General features: G+C 41.9%; 1 protein-coding gene across 2 annotated transcripts in view; it reads left to right on the top strand.

Annotated features, from left to right (window-relative positions):
• The window catches only part of IQCK (IQ motif containing K), a 30,050-nt gene that overhangs the window by 3,725 nt on the left and 504 nt on the right, over positions 1–25,821 (top strand). For both annotated transcript variants that reach the window (XM_007440025.3, XM_025174284.2), the window contains exons 2-9: positions 200–270; positions 2,934–3,069; positions 4,082–4,179; positions 7,615–7,667; positions 7,803–7,880; positions 15,787–15,871; positions 18,973–19,084; positions 24,176–24,318. In XM_007440025.3, coding sequence (XP_007440087.1) covers positions 200–270; positions 2,934–3,069; positions 4,082–4,179; positions 7,615–7,667; positions 7,803–7,880; positions 15,787–15,871; positions 18,973–19,084; positions 24,176–24,318 — 776 coding nt within the window. The remainder of the gene's footprint in view (positions 1–199; positions 271–2,933; positions 3,070–4,081; positions 4,180–7,614; positions 7,668–7,802; positions 7,881–15,786; positions 15,872–18,972; positions 19,085–24,175; positions 24,319–25,821) is intronic.

The following is a 25,821-nucleotide window of genomic DNA, read 5'->3' as shown; positions in this document are numbered from 1 at the left end:
AGGCCCCATCCAGCCCTAAGGTCTTACCTTGTTTATTCCTAACTTTGAATTTGGTTGAGTGAAGTAGGCATGCAACAATGTGATTGCGATTTTTATATTTTCAGGGAAAGGTATTTAGCCCTTGTAAAGTAGGAATAAACCTCTGGTACTTTTCTCTCCACTGTTATCTTTCACCTTCTTGAAAACAAACAAAAAAAAGAATTTGAAGCCAAGCAGCCTGTTCATCCGGATCATTTGGAGAAGAAAAAGGAACCTGTGCTTGCCTTACAGGTAAAAAAAAAAAAAAAAAATAGAAATAATCCAGCTGGTGGTCATCTTCAGCTTTTTTTTTTAAAAAAAATCTGAAACTCTTTTATTCTTTGTTTAAAAAAAAAAAAAGATGAGAGGATAAATACTCCATGTAGTGTTGCCAAAAGATTGTTATTCTAGATATACTCACAATGTGCATAGAACCACTGAAAGACTACAGTGTTTGTGGTGTTTTAGTTTCAGGGGACGGGGAAAGAAACTACTGTAAAAGCAAGATACGATAATGTTTTAAATAGCTTTGTAATCTTCCCAGAGAAACTCTGTGATTGGGGGGATTAAAAATGTGATAGATGGGTAAAAAACAAGGACCTGAAATGAATTATATGTACTTTGTGAATAAAGTTATGTTGTTTCTAATTGTGGGTCCCCAGTATGGTCTATGATCAGGGCTGGTAGGCCAGCAGCATCTAGGGTGCCAGACATTCTCTATGACAGTGTTGCCCAAAGTTGGCCACTTTAAGATGAGTGGACTTCAACTTCCAGAATTCCCCAGCCAGCCATGCTGGCTGGGGAATTCTGGGAGTTGAAGTCCACTCATCTTAAAGTGGCCAACTTTGGACAACACTGCTCTATGATAAAGACTCCAGCCCTGCATGTGCCCCCAAGCTCCCTTTTTCAACCTCCCAAACCACTTCTGTTGCCAGCTGCTAAATACCAACATAGTTTCCTGCCGCTTTGAGCTGGGAAACTTGAAAACACTGTCGCGTGAGCCCTAGAATGGGTTTGATCCAGTTAAAATAAACTAAGAAAATTTCTCCAAACTCAAAGATGTCATCCTTTAAAATCCCACCCCATGCCCACTCAACCTCGGCACTACCTGTAGCACTTTTCAGACAGCCCCCCCTCCAAGTTAGTCATACCCACTCCAAGCCATCAAGAGACTGCCCACTTCTGCCACTGAGAGCCATTTCTGCCCCTCTCTCATAATGTGGAAGCTGGTGTAGTCCCGTGAAGTTGCCCGGCTGGAGAAGTTCAGAAATGGAGTTGAAAGGGGGTTGTGGAGACCATCAAGCCCATCCCCCTGCTCCGAGTGGGAATCCAAATTAAAGTACCCCTGAGAAATGTCCGTTTGGCCTCTGCTTGAAAACACCCAGCACACAGGAGTCATGACCTTTCTGTATAATTGGCTCTTGTACTGTCGAATGCTCTTCCTGTTAGGAAGTTTTTTGCTAAGCATGTTCCAAATCAGCCTTCCTGTAACGTCAGCCCATTATTTGGTGCCCTGAACTCTGAGATGAGAGCTCAGGAGGTGGTAATGTCCTTCTGGGTGACACCCCTGTTTGAAGAGCGCCAACAGATTCCCCGTTCAGATTCCCTTCTCAAGGCTACCTTCTCAACCCTCCATCTGTCCTCTTAGGAATTAGTTTCCAGTCATTTAATGGTGCTTCTCTGAACCTGCCCCGGCTTGTCTTTCCATAGTATTGCATTAGGTATTGATGCAAGTTGCCCCCACAGATTTGTGAAATGGTTCTAAATGAGATCCCCCATGCTTACTTTTTTTGGAAGCAACCAATGGAATTCCAGAGAATGCTGGCATACCGTGCTCGAGTTGCGTGTGAGCATGCCAAGCCTGTTTGCTCATCCCCATTCCCTTAGAATGTCTGCTAAAGAAGTCAGGCACATTTTAGCATGTAATCCAAGTTGGGGATCCTGGCTTGTTGTGTTTTTCCAAGCCAAAATTGCCTGTCAGGTTTTATTCCCAGCTTATGAGCCTGTTATTCAGCTTGTCAACACCGATGGGTAACTGCTTCCCGTAATTTTTCTCTGGCTTTGCCTGGAGATGCAAGAAGCTGAATCTGGATATTTTTGCAGGCAAAGCAAGCACGTTTTCCTAAGGGCCGCCCTTCTCTATGTAGCAAGTCTCATTTTGCAGCTTTCAAGTTATCTGTCTAATATGAACTGACAAGCTCAGTTCACCGTAGCCAGCTTCGTCCTTACAAATCAGCCCTACTGAGCCATACTTGGCTCTTATTTTCTGTGTGTTCTTACATATTTCAGGCTCTGGTCTTGGTCAGAAGAACTGTGAGTCCCAAAAAATTCTGTAATCCCCTTTTTTCCCCCGTTGTCTAAAAATTAAAAATACCAGAATCCTTATTATTAAGGGCTTTTTTCCCTAACAATCATTTAATGATTGTTTTTCTCCGCAGTGAAGTTTGGGATGACATATGTGTGGATTTTTTAACCCTTGCTCTGTATTTTGAATTCCTGACAAACTTGTAAGCTTGGCTAATGACTGGATCAAACGTCACCTAGAAACTTAATCATTAATCCAGGAGGATCTCCCTGATACATTTCTAACACTTTAGATCAGCCTTCCCCGAGGTACACTCCAGCTCTACAGTTTCATCTCCCAGAATTCCCCAGGCTGGCTGGGGAATTCTGGGAGTTAAGATCACACACATGAAGGATATCCAGACTGAAAAATCCTGATTTAGAGAATTACCCCCCGTTGCATTGGGAGTAGGTACGGAATGTTTCCTTTGTTTTGTTCTTCATTCATTTGTTCGTTCATTCATTCATTCATTCATTCATTCATTCATTCATTCATTCATTCATTTATGGTATTTATTTATTTATTGAAGTTGGAGCAGGGCGTTTATCTCCTTGTTTTTGCTTTTCAACAGGTTCCTGCGGATGCTGGGGCACTGCCAGATTTGAGTTGGGATGAGAGCAAATCTGTGGTTACTGAAGAAGTGGTCCTTCGGAAGACTCCATCTCTTCTTGAACCGGTAGCTCCTGAGCTCCCTGATCTAAAAACATGTAAGTCATACTGCACCTCATCTTGCTTCATAAGAGCCACTTTAAAAAAAAAAGAGAGAGAGAGAGAGGGAAATGGAGCGACACCATGTTTTCTGCCCAAGAGACCTGTTTCACAGTTGCAGCCATGTACCTGTCTGGAATTCCCCTTTGTGCATGTTTAATCATTTTTATTGCAATGTTTAAAACAGAAATACAGAGAGAACAGTAGACAAAAACACATTAAAAGTTTTATGGTAATATCCAACAATTGAATTAAGAAAGAAGAGAGAAAAATAGAAAATTAAACAAATGCAGGAAAAAAACCTAAACAATTAACATACTAAATTAATACTAATCATCTAAATGAATCGCATATTTATTTAATCATGTGGTGATATATCAAATTGTGCATAAGATTGGTCTTTGTGTAAAGTATTCTGAAATCTATGGCAAAGGAAAATGCATTGTGTCCCTTTGTAGAAAAAGTAGCCTTTTCAGAAAGGAGTAAATTACACATTTCTTGAATCTAGTTTTCAATATCTGGAATAATAGTACTTTTCCAATCTCTTAATATAATTCTCTTGGCTGTTCCCCATGCCCAATATAGCCAATACTCTTTCCAAAAAGTCAGATTCCACAAGTTTGGAATTTAATTCAAAATGACGTTGACATCTTTAACTTGAAAACTTTAACGAAGACATCCACTTATGTATGTTATAATATTCTTCCAAAAAGAAACCCAAACTGGAAGATACATTAACTCATATGATTTGGTCATATCTGAAATTGCCTTTTATCGTGGGTAGTTGTCCAAAGTCCTAGCCTGAACTTTGTTTGCAGGCATTGGTGGAAGATGGGAGAAGAGAATAGAAGAGATGAGAAAGTTAAAAGGATCAGGTAGCAATCGGGTGACAAGAAAAGGAGGAAATACTACTATGAGGCAGAGAACTGTATATAACAATTTGGCCATTATATGTAAATGGAACAGACTTAATATTTCCATGGCTGAAAAAAAAAACACTGATTTGTCCAGGTACTCCAAGAGAATTCTTGGAATGCTACATTTTTCCAGTGCTTCTTCCTGGGATGGTAGAGCTGTTACATCAAGCTAAGAAAGAAAGATGTTTTGAGGTGAGTCCAAAATGTTCAGCTTGTTTTCAGAAGGATATTAGGTTGCTTGAGGAGTCAGTATCCACCTCCATGACCTCAACTCTGGCTGGGGTTTATGGGAGTTGTCATCCAGCCTACATCAAGGCTATGAGGTTGGGGCAGGGGGTTGTTATATTCTATTCTCCACCAACAATCATTCTGAACCTACTGAACACAGTCTGTTCATGCTGTGTTGAACTGCCTTCCCTTTAATTCTCAACTCAACTTTCCTATATATCCAAAATATTGGGTTGCTGAAGCTGGTACTTTCCCCTTATGCATGGATGGTGTAATTTTGATTGTGAGACATTGGTAGTGGAAGAAGAGCATAAGAAGAAAAGGAGAACCTTGTTGAATCATGTGAAAGGCCCATCTTGTCTAGCATTGCGTGCCCAACAGTGGCCAGCTTAGTGCAATCAGGAAGCTTCCGGGCATTGATAGGAGAGCAAGTGCCCAATTCTACTGTTACTTCCCAGCAGCTGGTATTTATGGGATGCTACCTATGATTCAAGGCTAGTAATCACTGACAGTCTAATCCTCCATCAAATTATCCACATTAAACCTACTGTTTTGAAATTCTGGCTACCACATCATTATGATGTGAATTATGAGACACTGCATTTAATGTGAGAACCTAAAAGGTTTCTGAAGCCTGCATCTTTAGAGGTTTAACCACCCTTGCTCCCAGCAAGTTGGAGTTGTAATCTGACAACATTGACAGACCCAAAGTTCAGATCGTTGGTGTATAGGTTGTCTGCAAGGAATGAAATGTCTCTGTTGAAAAGAGACCAGATCTCCTGGTATGAGCCAGATTTCAAAGAAGGAACCTCACAGTCCTACTCTGTAATAGCAACAATATATCTTATGTCTTAAAGATTAGCATATTATCCATAAAAGTACAAAGTGTCATGAAGTGGGCTATATTTCATGAAAACGTCTGTTGTGATCAGTTGTCTGGGCTGGCACATCAAGCAAAGCTTTTATTTGTCTCAGCCACGGGTTATTAACTAAATCCCAATTTGCTGAAGCCAGACAACTCACTAAACTATAAAGTGTAGTTCACGGTGGCCAGATTTCCACAGCTCAACAAAGCTAACTGCAGTATCGCCTGGTTCAGCCTAACCTAATGTGTTGCCCAAGAAATGTTGGTTTCCACTCTTAGACGCAGAATGCTGGACCGGATGCACAAAGCAACATGGATGGTTTTGCAGGTCTGGAATGGAGGGATCAGGAGCATTGGTTCCAGTACCTCAACACAAAACTCTATAGAGGTTTCCGTACCTTAGCATGTGTAGTATAGTTTGACTATTAATTTGAAAGATGTAGGCCTACCATTTCAGTCTTTTGTAACCGACATAAACAGCTGTAGCCTTCTTCCTAGCATCCCATTAGTGGGTTGAAATGCTGCTTCCCTGCAGATTTAATGACGGCTTTTAGGGAAGCTCACCTTATTAAGCCTTCATTTCTATTGTATTTCTTTGTTGTTTTCTGACTGGCTTATTGTAGTTAAGATGCAGCTATTAACGGTAGGTTAATCGCCAACCCCCTTTTTAAAAACAACAGCAACTTTCTTTTAAACCAATATAAGCGGGATGTTTGGTTTGCACTTCGTCTGTGAGATAGATGCTTTTCAAAAAGACAGATGCACGTTTGAGGAGGGCTGAGCAAATGGCAATGTGTGTTTTACAAAATGGATTTTTATTGTATTAACACAAATTGAGTCTTTATGATATGTGACTGATGAACTACGGCAAATCAGAGTCAGCAATACCAGATTGGATGGTGTGATACAATTACCTCCATTCCCTTCTGATAAGGGACCTGCAAATTGTCATCATCCTTAGCCAGCAGAAGGCTGGCAGTGGATGATGGGATTTGAAGTCCTATGCAGCCGGAAGCCACCCAGTTGGGGAAGGCAGCTCTCAAGGGTAAGAGAATAGCAAGTCTGCCACTTCTAAGACACCTTGGGCTAAATATTTTGAGGCTAAAATTATAGTTTGCAGACTAAAGAAAACAAATTGGTCTTCGTGTGTGTGTGTGTGTGTCTGTCAGAGAGAGAGAGAGGTTGTGTGTTTTATTAGAAGTTGTGTTTTTTATATATATATAAAAAATAAAGCAAGCAGGGTGGCTAAATTATTTTATGCACTGTATTGTGTTCCAGAGTGTAAAAACAAACACAGTCAAGAATGGGGAATAATTCTTATTGTGAAAAATAACATGCAACCCATCTGCTGGTGAACAATGCACATTGTTATGGAGGTTTCCTGTGCATATCCGGGTTTGCTTAACCCAACACAGCTGTGGGAAAAACTGGCCTTTTTGCTTTCTTTAAAGACAATCAAGCCTGAATAATAAATAGGGCTGTTAATGATTTTGATGGCTTTGCAGGGGCCTCATCGTTCCAAGAGAGCAATCAGTTTGATAGAGTATTGAATTTAGATTTGGAAGAGGACGGGCTAAACTCCCCATGGAAGTCAGTAGGCGTAAATGTCTGTTGGGATGGCTTTTTTTTTTTCATGGAGGACTTGCCTTTTTATTGAAACTGAACACAAACAGGACTTGGGGAACTTGAATATTCATTCTCTGTATTTCCGAAGTTCAGAGATGGGTACCCCAGTTTTCCTAGCCAAAAGACCACCATCCAGGTACAAGGAGGATTCTCCCAGTGCCCCCATCATGTGACAGCAGGACCTGCTCTGTTGGCTTGACTGAGATGCTAACTTTTTCTTCTCCCTATACTGTGTCTGTTCAAGGTAGTCAGAAGAGTGCAGCTTTTGAAAACTGCAACCGGATTGTGCTCACTTCCCATTTACATCTTTTAGATCGGTGTTTCTCAACCTTGGCAGCATTAAGATGGGTGGACTTCAACTCAACATGCTGGCTGGGGGATTCTGGGAGTTGAAGTCCACCCATCTTAAAGTTGCCAAGGTTGAGAAACACCATTTTAGAAGATAAGCACGTTGCTCTGGGAATCTGTTTTGCAAAGCCAGCCCAGCCATTAGGCAGAAAGACAATTGACTCAAGCAACAAGGGCCAAGAGGCTGGGGATAATAGCAGCATGTTGGAAAACCAGACTGGGTGTTCCTGCACTCCTGAATACGTTGACTTAAGGCATCCATACCTATGACAAATGGCGATGACATCAAAGAATGCAGTGATGTATTTGTACAATCGCCATAATTATGTACTTGCATCTGAAGCAATTACTGTACATAAGTATCACCATTCGCATGATAGCATTATCACACACGTGTGGTCCTATCCTCACCATCCCATGGTTGCCCACAGTCGAAGGCTTGCTGAACAGGGCTGTTTCCTTGTCAAATTGCCCCTTGGAGAAAAAGTGGAATAAAAATAAAATGCCCTATCAATTCTCCTCATTGTCCTTCTGAAATTGCTGTCTCTTCTTTCTTTCAGAGGAAACGAACCAGATTTATTGCCCTTGATTTCCTCACTGAATGGTTATACAAGTAAGTTTCTTTGTCAGGAGTAAGTATTTGAAGATATTCCGTTTTTTTTTTCCTTCTAACAGAGACCAGTGTGTTTTAGTTTCTACTCTCAGTTTTATACATGTCTATTTTTCCCCACAATGCTGATTTTTCTAGCCACAATGCAAAGAGAAAGGATGAACCGTTTGTAGAATTTTTCGAGATCCCTTTTGTGAAGGATTGGCTAAAGGCTCAGTAAGTATTACTCGTGATTTACACCATTTCCCTCCTTTGCTCCATTTGCTATCTTGTGAAAGAGGATGAGATGCAATCTCCTTGTCCCTTTTCAGTTGCCATTTATTCTTTCTTCGTCACAATGACACCCTGACATGCAGCCTAATTTGGTTACCACTTCCTTGCAAAGATGTTTTGTCCTAGGCTTATTTGCACAGGGGAAGGGGAGGGGGAGAGCAAAAAGATTCACTGTTCTGAAGAACTGAGGCATTTCTTTAAATTTGGGCCTTCCAGTCAGTGTTGACTCCTGGCGACTGCCTGGACTAGTCCCTGCAGTTTTCTTGGCAAGATTTCCAGAAATGGTCGGCTGTTTCTTCCTAGGGCTGAGAGTGTGTCTAGCCTAAGATCACCCAGTTGGCTTTGTGTCCAAGGTGGGCCTAGGACTCACCGTCTCCCACCTTCTAGCTTGGTGCCTTAATCACTACACCGAACTGGCTTTCTTCTTTAAATATTGCTGCTCGTTATTTTGAATACCTTTATGCTAATGAGCAGGTATCGTTTACTAGCAGAAGAGTTTGAAAACTCACCATTTGGGCAATTACAGTGGAAACAAATAGTTCAGGTGCAAAGCATCACCAGATGTCTTGGAAAGCAACAAATGTCCCCAAATGCACGAACGTTTACTCCATTTTTTGTTTCAATTAGTTTTAGACAACAATTTTATTATTTTTCAGAATCTGCTGGCCAGTCTGTGCATGTACTCCATGCAGAAAAAGGGTACAGTTCTTCTGGGCATATATGCAGAGATTGGCAGCTGGCAGCCCTTGGGTTCCACATTTTTGGGTGCAGGGAAATCTTGGGGAGCTCTGTGTATGTGTGTGAGCTTTAAAATACCACAAGGATCTTGTGTAGCTCTTGATCGCAAAGAATGTAGAAGTTGCACACAGATTTGACTGGGGCATTGTGACGTTACCAAGCAACCTATTATGAGGTCATAATGTGACTTGGACGAGGGCAGTCCGTGAACTGACTCACATACTGCATTTTCCCTCAGGGGAAATGAATTTCCAAGGATAATGGAATCCCTGCCATTCAGTCCAGAAGACACATGTTTCCCTAGAGTAAGAATGTATAGGCCCCATTTTACGCTCACACTCCTCCCCCGTGGGTTTCCACATTTGATGCTGCTCCTAAGAGACCTGATTATATTTTCCTATCCTGCCTCAGTCCTTGGTGGGATGATGATTGGAATGCAGCCAGAAAGGGGCTGAATATAGTTGCTCTTCATGGATGATCTGAGACATCCAGGATGCTGCAGAAAAGAGGGGAGGAGGTAGGATATAATAAGAACATTGTGCAATATTCAGCTGGCCTGGACTTGCATTCAGATTCACCCGGCCGTATTGCCAGGGAATGAAAGGAAATAGTCCACATTTCTACATTTGTGTGGCTTCCTGTGCCATCTGCCCACGGCCAGCTGGTCTCCAAGCATCTGACTCAGGTGACAAAGGCCCTTCAGTGGGCTCGTATTGTGAAGGGTTTGGAAACACCATCTTGTTGGAGCTTTTCATCTCCCACTCTCATTCTCTGTATTCTCCAAAGAATTTCACTCCGGCTTCCACCCCTCCAGATCCTTCAGGAGACCAGCGCCGCTGCTGTTCACTTTGTTTCACTAACAGATTTCAGGAGAGTGGCGGTGGTGTGTCAAGTGTACGCCCAAGCAACGTTCCCAGCCCCCCTTCTCCTTTTCATATTCTAATGCACCCAAGTCTGTTAGTCTCAGTTGTCTTTATAGTTCACATCACTGCTAGTTTTTAGTTGACCCATAGGGCTAATTTTGCGTGGATGAGCAGCTTTTCACTCTGTTTCTCCTTCCATTCAGCTTCTCTGCTCCTGAATATTCTGTCCGTCTGTTCCTACTCCAGCTTGTCCGCCAAGCATTCATTTTCAAAACCCTTGTTTCAGGAGTTCCAGCTTCTGTGGCCCAGTGCTAATGGTGGTTACTAATCCCCCCTTCTTTCTTCACACAAAACGTGGAAAGTAGGCATAATCAGTAAAGCAAGTAGAAAGCCAAAGTGTGTATAACATTGTTCCTAACGTTTTATTCATTTGTACGGTTGAATGATACTCTGCCCTTCTTCTCTGAGAAGCCCTCAAGGGGGTTAACAAAGTTTAAAAGAAGCAGAATGCAAAAATAAAATCAAAATACAGATTAAAATTAACGAATAAATACAAAAATCTCACAATGAAAAGCCTAGAGACTAACTCGGAATGATCTATTATTGTATACAAAAGATAACGGATTAATGGCAAATGGATTCAAGTTTCGAGAAGTGAAAAGAGGAGAAGAGAAATCATGCTTGGTGTTTAAGCGAGGTCTATACTAGATTACAGGCATTTACAGGTACAGAAGGGGTGTTAGGCTAGACCAAGTGTTTCTCCTACCTTGCCAAGGATGCACTTTGGCTCAACTGAGTTTGTATTTCCTAATCTTTAGTAAAACACGGAAAGAGGGGAAGCCACCATTATTTGTGGGTTCTTTCTGGCAAGCTTCAGAACAGTCGAGTGTAACCTCATAGCCCTTCTGGGTCTGATGGGACTGAGCCGGCTTGTTTTAGGGACATCTCCCCTGGACCAACTAAGAATGCATCCTGGCACAGTCATGACTACAGTTTCATTTGATGAGCTTGGAAGGGCTTGCCAAAGTCTACCATTCTTCTCATCTCTAGAAGTTAAGCTAATGAATATTTCATGTCTACTTAATGCTCCTGAATGACTTTTCAACTTGGGTTGGCTGCTTTGCTTGCTGCATGTTTGGTGCTGTTGCTCAGTGGGCCCTTTCCTCCTGCAACGCTTTAGCACAGGGGCTGCAAAAGCAGCTGGAAGGAGGGAAGGGATGGTGAATGGCTGGAGTGGAAAAACAAGGAAATTCCTTCCCTCCCCTATTATTATTATTATTATTATTATTATTATTATTATTATTATTATTATACAAGCCTCCTGTCCCTTTCTGCAACTCCTCTGCTGTTTTCCCTTCCGACAGAACTGAGAAGCCCCAGCTCTCTTGCCATCTGTGCCTGCTGGGTTTGCACACTATTTCCCAGGTCTTCTGCTGCAGTTATTGCTTTGTCTCTGTTTTCCCTTTCATTACTTCAACACACCCACCACAAAGCTGTCAGGCGGTTCATCCGTAAATGCCAAGCAGGCTCCCTTTCGCTTGCTATGCGGGAAGTAACCACAGGAAGAGATTGCGGACAAAAATTCCCAACAGTGCCCGAATGTCTCCACGTCGACTTTCCTCCCCATGCATCTCCATCCCAAATCAGGGAAGGGAGCGTGCAGGGAGGGTGCTCTGTTTCTAAACATTGGCACAAGAAACCCTGCAAGGCTGGAGCTTTTGGCCCGTCAACCCCAATGAACGTCACGCTCTGCCTGGCACCTTTGACTTAGATCAACAGCCTGAGTTATCCGCGAGGGGATCCGCACACTAGGACCGGGGAGATTTTGCAATGGCTCCCTGGGTACGGTTAACATCACCCTCTCCTGTTTTGTGTGTTTTTTAATAGTTTTTACAGTTTTAATGATTGTTTTATATGTATTTATTGGTTCTTTTTGAGTGTTGTACGCCACCCAGAGTCACTCTTTTGTGAGAGGGCGGCTATATAAATATGATCAATCAATCAATCAATAATGGTGGGGCGGCAACAGATTGATGGATCATACAGGCAATCTCTGGGCAATTTTGCAGTAGATGCAGGGGAATCCACTGCGGGAGGGGAGGTCAAGGCTGCAGCTGCAATTGCATAATTGAAGCAAGTTTCCCCATCCCTTTTTAACCAGTTTTGCAAGTAAAAAAGAGGCAAGTCTTCAAGTACGCAGTTGGAGGCACCCTCTTTTTTAACCTCTCCTCCCCACCAACACCCCTGATTTCATCTCTTCTTTGGATAGTTGATTTCTTTCCTGGTGGGGGGGAGGGAGCAAAAAGACCTTGATGATCAATTCTGACATGCTTCTATTTTGGCCCTTCATGCAGAAGTGCATATGAAAGCTGTAACTGTAACTTAGCTGCCTTCTGTGGCACGTGCAGCTGTCCCGTGCTGGATTCTGCTTGAAATTCCTTCCTCCGGCAATGTTCAAAAATATTTATTTGTTAGATTTATCTCTGGCCTTTCATTCAGGAGTTCAAGGCAGTATAGGAAATGTCCCCTCCTCCCATTTTTTCCTCAAAACAACCCAGTGAAGATTGGGAGAGAGGGACTGGTCCAAAGTCACCAGGAAGCTTCCATGGTTGAGGGGTGACTAGAACTTACTCCTAGTCCAGCACCTTCACCACTACACACTGGAACATCTCAAACAGTACTTGAATGAATGAAGGTTTATTACACTCAAAGGACCTAAGAATGAGCAAAATAATAAAAAAAGAAAACAGCATGCAAGTTGACATTTCATGGGAAACAAGTCATTCAGCAAATAGTTTCTTCCTACATCTAATCACCTCAGCCAAAAATGTGGCTACCACCAAAGTCACATTTGACCTAGAGTTGGATAAAAGAAAATTTACATATGCATGGTTTAAACGACCCGGTTGAGGAATCAATAAAGGGGAAATAAAAGTTTCTCTCAGATCAGTCTACCGTCTGCAACCCAAAAGTATGTGCTCCACCGATTCTACTTCTGAGTTCTGACAAGGGCAGAACTAAACCCTGGAATCTTCCTAGCAGGACCTCTGATGGAAAGGCATTTAACTGCACCTTTGCAAAAGGGATCTGATAAGTACCATGACTTAGATTGGTTAAATATGGGGCCATTCGCCAATTGTCTTGATGATGGATGCCTAAATGAACTGGGGAAGCAGGGCGAGTTGGGTTTCCTAATCAAGTCCTGTGAGCTTATATCCCAGAGTTTACAGACAATGCTTTGTAAAAAAAACCTGCTTATATACATAGCTTCTCTCCAAACCAGCAAAAACTGCCCCCATCACGACATCTTGGATTTGAAAGCTGCTCTTGGCTTGCTTTGCTTCACCACATCTTGGGACTATCTTTATGCATCTTTTAATAACCTGCAATCCTGTGTGTGAAATAGCTGTCCCCTGAGCTACAGGGCTGATCTAAATGCAGAGAAGATGGGACATGCGTAGGCAGAGAACTTGGAGCACGGAAGTCTTTCTGGAAAATGGAAAAGATACATAGGATGGAGCTCGACATCTCAAAGTAATTGCAACAGAGTCGTGTCAAGGAATAACCCTCAACATTTCTGGCAACCTTTTCAAAACAAATCTCCAGCCTCCACCATTTTGAGTAAGTTGCATCTATAGACCCAACTAGAACAGGTATATCATGTTGATGTCAACTGTAATTAATCTGGCTGCTCCCCCATTTTTCTTGCTGATGTTAGATTTATCTGTTCCCGTGGCTGAAACTTTGCCTAGGAGGGCAGCAAGCCAAAAGGAGATGGCAAGTTGTTCTGGGAAATCCAATTCCACGTGAGCCAAGCATTTTCGTTCTATTGACGGATGCTCTGTGGGGAGCATTTAATTTTTGAAACCAACACACCTCGCACATTCTCTCTGCGTTGGTGTGTCAGCTCCGATTCATCTTGGAGTGTCCCAGCTGTCTCCTGCCACAAATAATTTATTCCCGCTTTCCCAGTTCACTTTTGATAGGCCCCTGCCCCTGCGGGTATTCTATTTTCATTTGACCTAAAGTCAATTACTAATATTCCAGCAGAGAAAAATGGACCTGGTGTGACTCCTGCTCCTTCAGACTGGAATGATTGATGTCTCCCATGATTGGCTCTCTGGACACGAAGTCCTTCCCCGTTGGACTTGAGTTATACATGCCATTCCTACTTTAGTCTTGGATCGGTTCCCTGACAGATCCTCGTGATTTAAAAATGAAGCCCATGGCAGGGGTGGACAGAATTCATATTGCAGTGTTAGGAAGGGTGGGCTTGTATTTCTCCGGAAAAGAATACTGGGACATAAACATCAGGGAGAAAAAATGAAATGAGAAAACTGGTCCTCAAAAGACATCGCATGGGTGCTGATTGAAAAGGAGCATTCTGAGACCTTTTTCCCCCCGCTCCTTCCACGATAAAACTAAAATTGAGTGGGCTGGCAGGATGCGACTTGTGATAAATTATGAAGTCATTGTAAAAAAAGAGGTTTCCAGACTTGTTCATCTGATCACTTTTGATGAGAATAGCAAAGATCCTGGTAGCCTCGTAAGGATTCGTGCTTTAATTATGAAAATAAGAAAAGGGAATTGAACAGTTGAAATGTATGGATTCATCTGAACCCTCGGCCAAGGGATGGATCTAATTTTTCCCCAAGGCTGAGGAATTCAGGATACTGGAGAATTTTGTTTTGCTCATATATAGAAATAAACCCAGCTCGCACTGCCTAGATCAGTGTTTCTCCACCTTGGGGACTTTAAGACGTGTGGACTTCAACTCCCAGAATTCCCCAGCCAGCAACATTGTAGAAACACTGACCTATACAAATGAGTACTTTCTTCAGGATTGCATCATGCCCTGAATTTTGTGATGCAGTCCTCAGTTCCAGAACATTACATCTAAAGAAGCGTATCTTAGATGAAACTGTATGTCAAACCCTGCATTATGGACAAAATCTGTACAACATTCTGCCTATTTGGGGTGAAAGGCATACAGTAACTTACATTTGAAGGACAAGACCTTCAGTTGAATGCGAACCTCCATGGGTGAAAAGAAATATTTACAGAACGTGGGAAGGAATGAACTGAGGCGTGAACACCCATGCAAAACTAACATGGATTGGACGTACTGTAGGTAAGTCCACCCTGATTGTGGATTGAATGCGGGCCTTTCCACTTGCCAGACATGTGCTGTACCATTAAACTCTGGATTACTGATTCCCTTGGATCTTCTCCTGCAGGCTACTCTGGAAGCAGTTAAAAAGGTGCACAAGAATCCAGGAACTTCTGATATTCTGATGCTAGTACAGAAAAATTAAGAAGCCACTATAGAAGAATTCCATTGACTGCTGTTGATCAGAAACAGGCCTTCTACGTAATGAACTCCGGTCTTCGGTTTCTGTAACTCTCCTGCTCATGCTGTGCAATGGGCTGGGCAGCAGGGAGCTTGGTTTCCATCTTGGCTTTGTTTCGGTATCGGCCAGATCTGATATTAGGTGGTTTTCTATTTCGCTTAGCTGTGAAATTTCCTGAATTCGTAAGACTTTTAGTATGCGCTGATCCAGCCCTTGTGTCTTGATAGCTCACAGCCATGTGATAAGCTGTATTGTCGTGAAGGTTCAGCTTCTTTGAAACGTGTCTCTCTCTCCCTCTCCCTCTCCCCTCCCTCCCTCTCTCTTGTCATTGTCTGAGTGTACACATTGCGCTAAACCAGTGTTTGTCTTAACCATGGTTTTGGATAAGCCAAGGAAGCCTGGGTTTATATGTAACATAAACCACAACCCATGGTCTGCAAGCTGCCGTATCTGGATGCACAAAATACATTAAGGCAAACCCAACCAATCTTGTGTTATGATTTAATGCAGCATGTGAATCGAGCCAGTGTCAGTAATCCTAGCCATGCTACGTTACAATAGTTGTTTTATTCTGAGAATAAAAGCCAGATAATCCTGCCAGTTCTTCCCAGCTCCTTGAAAAAATAGGCTCGTGTCCAGAGCATTTTCAGAACTGATTAAGACTAGTATATTTTGGGCAACATGTAAATGGCAGCATTTTGCAAATGTAAATGCAGGAATGCTTGTGTGCAGATGTGAGAAAGAGGATACTTTTTATGAGCATGCCTACTTTAAGTCCCTAGCATCTGGCTGGGTACAAGACTAGGCAAACAGTGTTTTGTTTCAAAAAGAAAGATATTTGTGTTCATAAATTGCCCAAAATGATGTATGATTTTGAAGTGAAAATATTTGCTCTAGTCCTAGGCCTCCCGTTCCTCTGTCTCTGTTGTTCACGGAGGAACAAGCCGGCAACATTATCCAATCGTTCTGGAGAGGTCATCGGGTAAGAGCCATCTCTAATAATTCTGCTTGATGTTCAGTCTGCGCAAGAGCTGTTGGCTTCAGGGGAACCCCCTGCGCATGGCTTCAGCCCCAAGTGCTATAAATGTCTACAAAGATGCAGAGGGTTCAACAGGATTTGCATAGCAGCTGTTTCACAGTTGAGATTTGGCCACAGGAGAAGAAAGTTGACAAGGTGAAACTCTGCTTTTGTTTTCTGCCATACAGAAGTTCAAAAGCAGAAGTGGTCAGGGGCCAGGAACTACTTCAAGCCAATGTCTGTGTTGCCCCTTGTCCTTTTTAGTCCAGATGATAATCTAATAAAAACTCCATGTGTCATTTGAGAGGATGAAGGGTGTCAGCAAACTGGGGGAGAAGAAAAAGCAAAGAACAGGAGGCTTGGTATTTGAGAAGGAAGGAGAAAAGAGAATGTAGGAGAGAGGCATGAAAGGTAATTTGAAAAGAAGTCATAAGGAGAGGAAATGAAGGAAGCTAAGAACATACAAAGCTGCTTTATGAGAGGACAACCTTCTGGTGTTTCTAGTTCCTGTCCTTGAGATGTCCATTGCCCATCCCAACACCAGCTGAGATCCTCTCAAAAGTATGTTAGAGTTTAAATAATTGTTAGAAATTTTAAACACACACCCACTCACAATTCCCTGACTTTTGCCAGCTAAACTTTGCAAGATTTCAGGAATCTTGCCCATAAATCCCAAATCTATGTCCTTGCATATATTTGAGTCTGTAAATCATGTAGATCTGTTAGAAAGATTTAGAGAATGGAAAGCGTGCTGAGGGCACTCTCACAAAACGGCTGCTAGAGCAACATGGCTGCCATGACTATTTCCTTGTGGTTGACCTCCAATTTGAAGGCTCAAAACAGCTTGTGTGATGCGCACAGAGATTGGGAAAGGAAATAGGCCCAACTGAGAGCAGCAACCGTCACACTCCAGAGCAGGCCCACATAATGTGTGACAGATGAACTTAGCCCAATGGGCTATAAGATAAGAGTGTGGGAGAAGTCTGGCTGGCATGTCCCTACTGTGGATTTTCTGGGCAGCTTCTGCTGGAAACATGATCATGGGCTAGAGGACCTTTGCTCTAATCCTCTGCTGGTCTACGAGCGAAATAAACGGTTTGATTGATGGGTTGATTGCTCTGATCCAGCACGGCTTTTAGTGGTGCTGCTTTTTTTCATCAGAGGAGAGCACATGGTGTTGGGGAGTACAGAGATGGTTGCACAGACACATCCTCTCATTCTGGATTTAAAGGTCAGCAGACAGAATACTGCTGGAGATTTGCTACTTATACTCCCCTTGCTATTTTAAGCCAGACACAGCACACGTATAATGGTTTCCAGTACAAGGAATAACCTTTTTGGTAGCTTATTCTGTCTTGCTGCTCAGTGAGAGAGAGAGGAAGATGGGTAAAGGAAAATCCAGAAAAATCACTCCCTGAATACATTCCTTCAAAGCTTCTGGCCACAGGGCAAGAAGTTAAATGGGGGTGTTGTCTCTGGTTTCTTTGGTACCAATCAGTTAAAAAATATCACCTCCTAAATACTTAACAGTTGATGGAGAACTGAGTTTGGGAAGTTGACAACAATAGGAATAACTACTGTACTTCCGATCAACAGACTCTTGTGATTGTTTTTTTTTTTTTTTAATGCCTTTGGAAATGTTATTCCCATTGTCTCTTCTCCCCCTTACTTTGTGTCTTTGTGCATTGTATGCTCATATTTTCAGCACACTTTGTAAACAGTAATTAGTGCTCAGGTTAGGACCACAAGCACCCTTTAAAAAACCATTTCTTAACGAATGACTTGGTTTTGAGCTTAACCCTGTCCAGGTGCTAAGATACCTGAGACATAAGTATGGGGGACAATACCTAATGAGAAATAGACTGCTTTGAAGGTGTTGCTTCTGTTTATCAAAATGGTAGTTAAGTATTGAAGAATGGATATTGAAATTAGTAGAATTGGCTGAGATGGCGAAACTCACTGCTCAGCTCAAAGACAGGGCCCTGTCCAACTTTGTCTCTAATTGGAAACCACTCTTAGACTTTTGGCTTGATACTCAAAAAAAAAGCAACCTTGATTTTGGGATTTGCTGTTAAACTTATAGAAATACCTTGTACAAATCATATGTATGATTAATTTTTAGGAATCTTTCTGAATATTAGATTAACAACTATTTATTACTATGTACATTTTTAGATATTAGAGTAAGAGGCGAATATATTTTCTATCTATACCTGCACCAAGGAAAGTTGGAAGCTACTCTCTCTTTCTCGTGTCCCTTTTTCTCCCCCCCCTTTTTTCTTCTTTTTTCCTTTTTTCCCCCTTCTTTTTTTCTTGATTTTTCTGTATTTTAACTTTTGTGGAAAACTTAATAAGAACATTGCATGTCACCCTTTCCCAATGTTTTGGGAGCTGTGGGTCACTCTTATATTCTATTATGATTGCTTTTAGTTGCATTTTTCTCTTCCATTTTTAAACTGGTTTTTGTATTCTTGTTAGCAGCTTAGAGTTATTCATTTAAGTTGGGTGGCCATATACGTTTTGTAAAGAAATAAATTTTTATTCCGCTGCCATCTGGCAGCACTCAGCAGTTAATCTCTGGGGAAGATGGGCGGCATATAATTTAAATAAATAAATAAATAAAACATGGTAAAGCATGTTTGTTCATGGCGTAAGTCAATCCAGCCAATCGTGTTTAATACATAAAGCATGTTTAAGTAAGCCATGGCTTAGTCCAATGCGATAATTTGCCATTGTGCTATTATTGCCAGCTTATTTGAGAGACGCATAGAAGATGTTATGTGTTATGTGATGTTATGCCTTATGTGGCTGAATAACTTGCCAAGCATTGAGTAATCTGTAGCTGGACTTGCTACACCATTTGTTGTTCTGATCCAGATAGCAAACATCTTAAGTGAACTCTGACAGCTACAAAGGACTCCCTTGCATAGCGTTGTCACCATCACAGAAGTGTTCCTGTTGAAATGCAAATTGAGGCCAAGCATGTTGTCAAGGAGGCTATTTAATACTAACTCAACAGACAGCCTAGAGTTTCTTACAGAGGCATTTATGTTTCCCATTTCTAGATCCGTTGTGATCCTGAAGTCCAGGAATTACGCCAGTGGCAAAAACATTTGAGGGAGACAAAGAACATTAACAAACGGGTACGAGAGTTCTGGGCCAATCAAGAAAAGAAAGGTAACTAGGCTGACATGGTTTGTTCTCAAGAGGTCAGTGTCAGAACTGAAAAATGTTGGGCTGGTTGATAAGTCAGATCAGCTTTTCTCAACAGTGTATGTTAGATTGCACCAGATTACAGCTTCCCACTAAGGTAGTAATGGCAAACCTTTTGGGCTCCGCGTGTCAAAAATTCAGAAAATGCCTAACTTGACTCTTCTGGCATCTCACCCCCCTCCCCGAACAAAAGAGAAACAATTCTTTACATATTCATTGATTTAAAAAAAAATGCAGTCCAGTCATGTGTGATGCTATGTTTTATATAAAGAAACATCAAATAATTACAAAAATGAAATACAAGTAAAAATAACTCAGTTTCTTTGGTAACTCAAACAAGGAGAATAATTGTTGCTAGGAGCTGGTGAACACTGGTGTGTCACCCAAAATATCGTGGCGTGTCACCTTTGACACACGTGTCATAGGTTCACCACTAGGAAATTGAACTCCAACCCATTGGGGCTATGGTCTTGGGAAGGATGGATTATATGAACAGTAAACACATTTTTGATTAACTAAAAAAGGGACACCCATCATACTCCTACCACCACTCAAAAGTTGAAATAATCAGGCAGCAGGATTATTTTGGAAGAATAATTAATTATTTTATTGCAAAAATTTAAGAAAGGCCACATGTACTAAGTAATTCCTCATTTCCTTGCACGCACATAATTGAATGCCTGTTCTTAAATTGTAGCCAGACTTCATCTTTGGCCTAAGGGACACAGAGATCATAAGATTGTGTCCAGGAAAAAAAAGAAGTATGTGTGTGTAAGTGGAAGATTTGCAATCAAGATGAAAAAAAATTAACTGCTATCTAGACCACTTTACTATCACTGGAATTATCACTCCCCTGTTTGGTCATTCTTTCAATAACAAGCCTAACAGAGAATTAAAAATAATTTAACAGATATATTTTGTTGATAAACATTGGTTGACGTGGCCCTGCCAAAAATTAGGAATTAGTACGATATCTTTCTCTCTAGCTTTCTGGCAAATCATTCTTTGAGATCAAACATCCATGTTTCTTTTGGGCAACAGTTTGCCTCCAGAAGCATAGTTACACCAATGAAACTTAGATATTAAAAAAAAAAAAATCTCCTTAGAATCCTACTTGAAGCTCTAACCCTAACCCTAACCCTTGGATCAAGATTTTTTTTTTTTAAATTTTCCGCATTGTATGAGTTGAAGCCTACTTTTTTGATATTGCCATCATTATTGATAGGAAATAATACGTGAGAGTGGTAATAAAATGTTCCATTATGGAGAGCTTCTGTTCCATGTGCCCACCAGTCATACCTTCTCATGATGTTGTTTCCTCCTTTCCCTCTCAGTCTCCCCCATCTGTCTTCCTGATCATCTGTAAAGTTTTCTTGCAATTTAAAGGTGCACTCTTGAAAGAAACTAGTATGCGTTGAACAATGAAGGGGTTGGAAGATGCTTTGCTCTTTACTTTATGGACACATCCAAAAGTGTTTTTCATCCATTGCATATGAAGAATATCATGATGGCAATTCTGTCCGCCATCTCTGTGCTAGCATTGTTCTGTGAAGACAACTGGTTCTTGTGTCCCAAACCCAGATATCTTAGCTCACAATTTATTTGACCGCTCTTGTTCTTCCTGAAGTTATGGTAGTGATTAAACCATTCTCCCCACCTCCTCAAATTGCAAAAATCCCCTCTCACATTATTGGATGGAGGAAGAGAAAAATATTTCCCCTTTTCTTTCACTACGTTTATTTAAAAGAACTGTCCTTTTTTTTAAGCGTTTTACTCACCATGAGTTGGCAGACCCAAGACTGAGGATTTCATAAGCCTGCCTCTTTGGGGCCCATCACATGATAACAAAATTGTTTATTCGGTTTTTTTTCCCACCCAAACAATGGCACATCTGTGCTTTGCAAACAGCAGCCTTCATTCAAAATGTGCACAAAAGCTACCGTTCTCTTTCCTGAAACTTTGTAGTTCAGTGTTGAAACTTATCAATGGGCATGTGTCGTGATTTGGCACTTGTGTGTAACTTTCCCCTTATTGAATGCTTGAGATTCTCTTCCTAGTTTAGGAATACTAATATCTTTCTAAAGGACTGATTCTGTTGGTAGTTGTGGAGGCTGAAGTCCACCTGATAATTGTCTGTCCTGTGTCATCAGAGAAAGCTTCAGAAATACCCGTTTGCGGCCACACCCTGGAGGATGTCTGATGTGGTTCCCTAGGACTCCCTATTTTATCAAGACAGCCTTGTGAGTTAGAATGATTGATTGATCGATAGATCAAATCGGTGGCACCCCAGTTATCCCAGAGTAAGCTAACTCACAGCAATGGTATTTCCCATGACACTTCATGGAAATGAAAGTTGGACTTTGAAGAAGCAGGATAGGAAGAGTATTAGCACTTTTGAACTATGGTGTTGGAGAAGACTCTTGAGAATACCACGGACAGCCAAGAAAAGAAACCAATGGATCATCAAATAAATGAACCCAGAGGTCTCACTCAAGGCACCAATGACCAGGCTCAAATTATCCTACTTTGGATGCATTATGTGAAGAACTGACTTCCTCAAGAAACCCATAATGCTGGGAAAGGTGGCAAGAAAGAGAAGAAGAGGAGGACCAGCAGCAAGGTGGAAAGTACAGTGGCGATGGGGGCACCGTTGGGAGACCTGAAGGACCAGGCTGCCTACACTGTGCTGCTTAAGCTTAGAAATATCTGCAAGAGGGTTTATGCCAAATGACAGCCTTTCATTTAATATTTTTTTCTTGATTGGGCCTCCCCTCTTCCCTCCTCCACACACATGCACACAGAATTGTGAACTGTCCTTTCAAAATGAAGCTAGCACTCGTTCTGTGTGAGCCTGGATGTTAAAGAGCGTTTGTGTCTGCATCCAGTGCCATTCAGGTGCCAGGGAGGGTGCAGACACTTGATCTCATCAGCAACAGCTGAGAATGCAGTGCTTGAAGCCCCACGGCCCCACGGAGAGGTCAGTGCTGCTGCAGTGGTCCAAGTCTGCAGTGTGTGTGTGTGTGTGTGTGTGTGTGTGTAGGTGTCTTGGAAACTCTGCTTTGAGAGGAAGCAAAAGCCAGGAAGACTGTAGTAAGTCTGAAATGCAAGGTCTCTGCCATCTCACCAAGAACAAATTTGCAAAACACAGCGGACTCTATCACCCCAGACTAGATTTTTTTCCCCCAAGTGGAATGTCCTATGCCTTCTTAAGACCTGGATCCAAATGCCGGCAGCTCCGATGACCTTCTGAGGTGCTTTGAGCATGTATACTTCACCCCAGCCCTTGCTGTAAGGTTGCAGCTGGAGGTTTCTAAAACTGAGTTATCTTTCCTTTGCAAGACTGTACACTTGATGACTCTCCAAATGTCTGTTTCCCTTTGCCTGCCAGCCGTCTGCATTGGCAGGTCCTTCCTCTCTCCTTCTAAACCACTTATTTATTTTTATTTATTTATATTTCAAATTTGTCCCCGCCCTCTCACCACAGAGTGACCATTGCCTTGCACTACTTGCTTAGGCTGCATTCTTAATACTACCTCTGGGGAGCAGATGCCACGGAAGGAGCAAACGCCACTGGGGAGCAAATGTCCCTAGTATTTCCGACTTCCTGGCTGTGAGTGTCATAACTCTTATAGTGCAACCTTCAGCTGACTTGGAAGGAAGTCAAAGACTCCTTGGGGGGAAAAACAACAAAACTGAAACTGTCCATCGAACCCTAGGGATGGTCATCAGCCAAAAGATGTTGACCAATTGCTAGATGGAGTTGAACAGAAGTGGGATTTCTGACCATAGCCTCCTAAATCATCTGACTTTGGCCTGTCATCCCTACGTGACTACAGGGGAGGAAGTAGGGACTTTTACTCCTATTGTGGTGGTGATTTGTTGCTTTATGGTCACTCTGAGCACGCCAGCCTCACTGTGTTTAGAGCGTTGCTCAACTGGAGCACCACTCTCCAATCACATGGCTAACATTCCTTTTTGACCTACGTTATACTAGAAACTACAGCAACCACCACCGTGCACGTCCTAAGGCATCTCCTTATCAATCTTTTTAAATCAAAGTGACTGGGGATTTTTTTTTTTTAAAAAAAAGGCACCTTTAGTTGGATTCATACATCACACAAAGCCATAATAAGTCTTGCTTAGTTGGAGCAAAGTAAATCCACTTTTAGTGATTTGTCAAACTTACATTATGGCTTAGCACAAGGCTTCTCAAACCTTATAGCGCTGTGACCCCCCTAAAATAATAACAAAAGAATGATTTAATTGGAGTTAGGGTTGGGCAAGACATAAATATAACACTTCTGATAAGTAAATATAATTATTATAGCTTTATGTTACAGAGATTCTCAAACTTTTGCAGTTGCTTCTTGTGGCTTGTGCAGGCACAGTGAGGAAAAAATCCTGGAGTGTTTGGGATGTGCTTCCTTCCTGCTTGTCCAAGACTGATGGAGTTCTTTACAAAATTGTGAGCCTCCCCATCTAAATTGCTTGTGAGCCCTGGGGAATCTTGACCCACAGCTGAGAACTGTTAGCTTAGCATGAATTGCAAAGCTAGCTACTTGTGTTTATTCCACAAACTGGCTTTGTGTGATCAGCCACCAGCAATAACTCATCTCCAGTCAGAACTTTAGGTGGAATCCTGCACTGGTAAGACAGAAACTCCACAACCTTTCCAAGGTTACCCAGTAAGTTTTATGGTAACTCACATGCTTTGGGCTTGTGATATGAGCAAATGATGGACTAAAAATAATAACTGTGCTTCAAAAGGCTGAAGGAAGAAGATTACAATGGATAGGGTGGATGGAGAGATTACTGTTATGTTGGGGGGCATTTGTTCAAGGAGACCATGAGTTGAGCCCAACTTGATGGCATTTTACTGATCCCTGACCCCATCCACATCTATTTAAATATCTATATACTAATATTTTAAAATTGTTGACTGCTGAAAATGTTATCTTATTAAAAACATTTTCAACAGTCAAAAATTTTAAAATATTAGTATATAGACATTTATATTATAAACCCCCAAATATGTGGTATTATTTTTTTTTCCAGTGGGAACCAAGCTGGAAGACTCTGTGCAGCCCAGCCCAAATCTCTCAAAAACCGTATTTGCGGAAATCTCACAGAAGCCTGAGGTCGTACCGAAGATTAAAGACCAGCCAAGCACCTCCAAGCCTGCAGAGAATTCATCAAAGGTAAGATGCTTTGGCCACCAATCTCTTTTAGTTATGAAGTCGTATTCTTCAGAATGATGGGTTCAGGAGTCCCAAACCATCAGCGTGATGGTGTAGGGCATAAGGGAGGTGACCTTGAGAGAAATATGCAAGAACTGTTAGCTAAACAAAGGGGGCTGAAACATTCTTTAAGCCTGGGGAAACAAGATAGTATTTGAAAGTGATTCAGGCAAACACCTCCCTGATTCATTGGAGTATAAGGAGGGGAGGTATCTGTACCTTTCTGTTATTATAGCCTAGGGGTCCTCAAACTTTTTAAACAGGGGGCCAGTTCACGGTCCCTCAGAATGTTGGGGGGCCAGACTATAGTTTGAGGAGAGGAGGAGAGCCGCCGGACCCGGCATACCTGTTATGTAGAATAGTCCGGCTCTGCAATCTCCCTCTTCATGCATTGCCTGCAGCTCCTGACACAGCCCCAACACTTCCACTTCTGACAGACAGACAGCGGCGGCCAATCAGGCGGGCAGACCAGATAAATGACCGTGACGGGCCAGATATGGCCCGTGGGCCGTACTTTGAGAACCCCTGTTATAGCCTATCTTAATAAAGTGTGGCTCTGGTTCTGTGGAGTTGATTTTCTAGTCTACCCCATGGGGCTGACAGCTGGTTAAGGGGTACAGCTTTGCTGGAGTAGGTTTATTGATCTATAGAACAAGATCATGCTTTAGACATACTGGTACCTAAATTATCTTCTGAGCCTCTCAAGGCAGAATAACACAAGACAGCCTAGGGGCTTAATTCTTAGGAGTCCTTTGATTTAAATGGATAAGTCCATCACAACATTGCGTTTTAGTTTAAATGTCGATAGTGCAAAATGTGAACCTACTCACTCAGCCATAATGAGGCTAGTTTAGATTCCAGTTAGTGTGTGTGTGTGTGAATCTAGCATTGTAGATTCATTGTAATCCATTGTTTATGATTTAAAATACTGGGCAAATCTAGACAATTGTGGTTAAACGTAATCAAGCAAACTACGGCTACCAGGGCAAGTCCAAACTAAAGATCCTTTTGAACAAATGCAATCAAAAATCATACAAATATGCATCATGGATCTCCCCTCTCCTCCCCCCCCGACAATGGAATCAGCACCTCTATTAACAAAAGCTTGGCTAGATTGGAATATCTGGTTCTACTTCACTTTTTGCTTTGGTGTGAGATGCATATTAACTGGAGTTTGTAAAAGAACGCTGGGAAGGCCATCTGAAATCTTTGGGGAGTGAACAGGTCCCATTGCCCCTATTGCCTTGTGGCAGTTTTGAGTTTTTGGAAGTTCTTATGTTTTATTATGTTTGTATATTTTATGGTATCAAGCATCAGGAGTTGTCCTCTGAATCGGCTGTAGATAGATACAATAAATAAATATGCCATTGTTATGGGCTCCTATTCATCCAAACAAATTATAAATGCCTCAAAGCAAAGATGATCTAGGATAGTAGTTCTCCAAGTGAGGTCTGAGGACCTCTG

The sequence above is a fragment of the Python bivittatus genome, unplaced genomic scaffold (genome assembly GCF_059951505.1).
Source record: "Python bivittatus isolate LINGU-HERP-01145 unplaced genomic scaffold, Pbiv_v1 ctg000560_np1212, whole genome shotgun sequence".
In the NCBI taxonomy this organism is placed as follows: domain Eukaryota; kingdom Metazoa; phylum Chordata; class Lepidosauria; order Squamata; family Pythonidae; genus Python; species Python bivittatus.
This window is presented reverse-complemented; position numbering and strand designations above follow the sequence as displayed.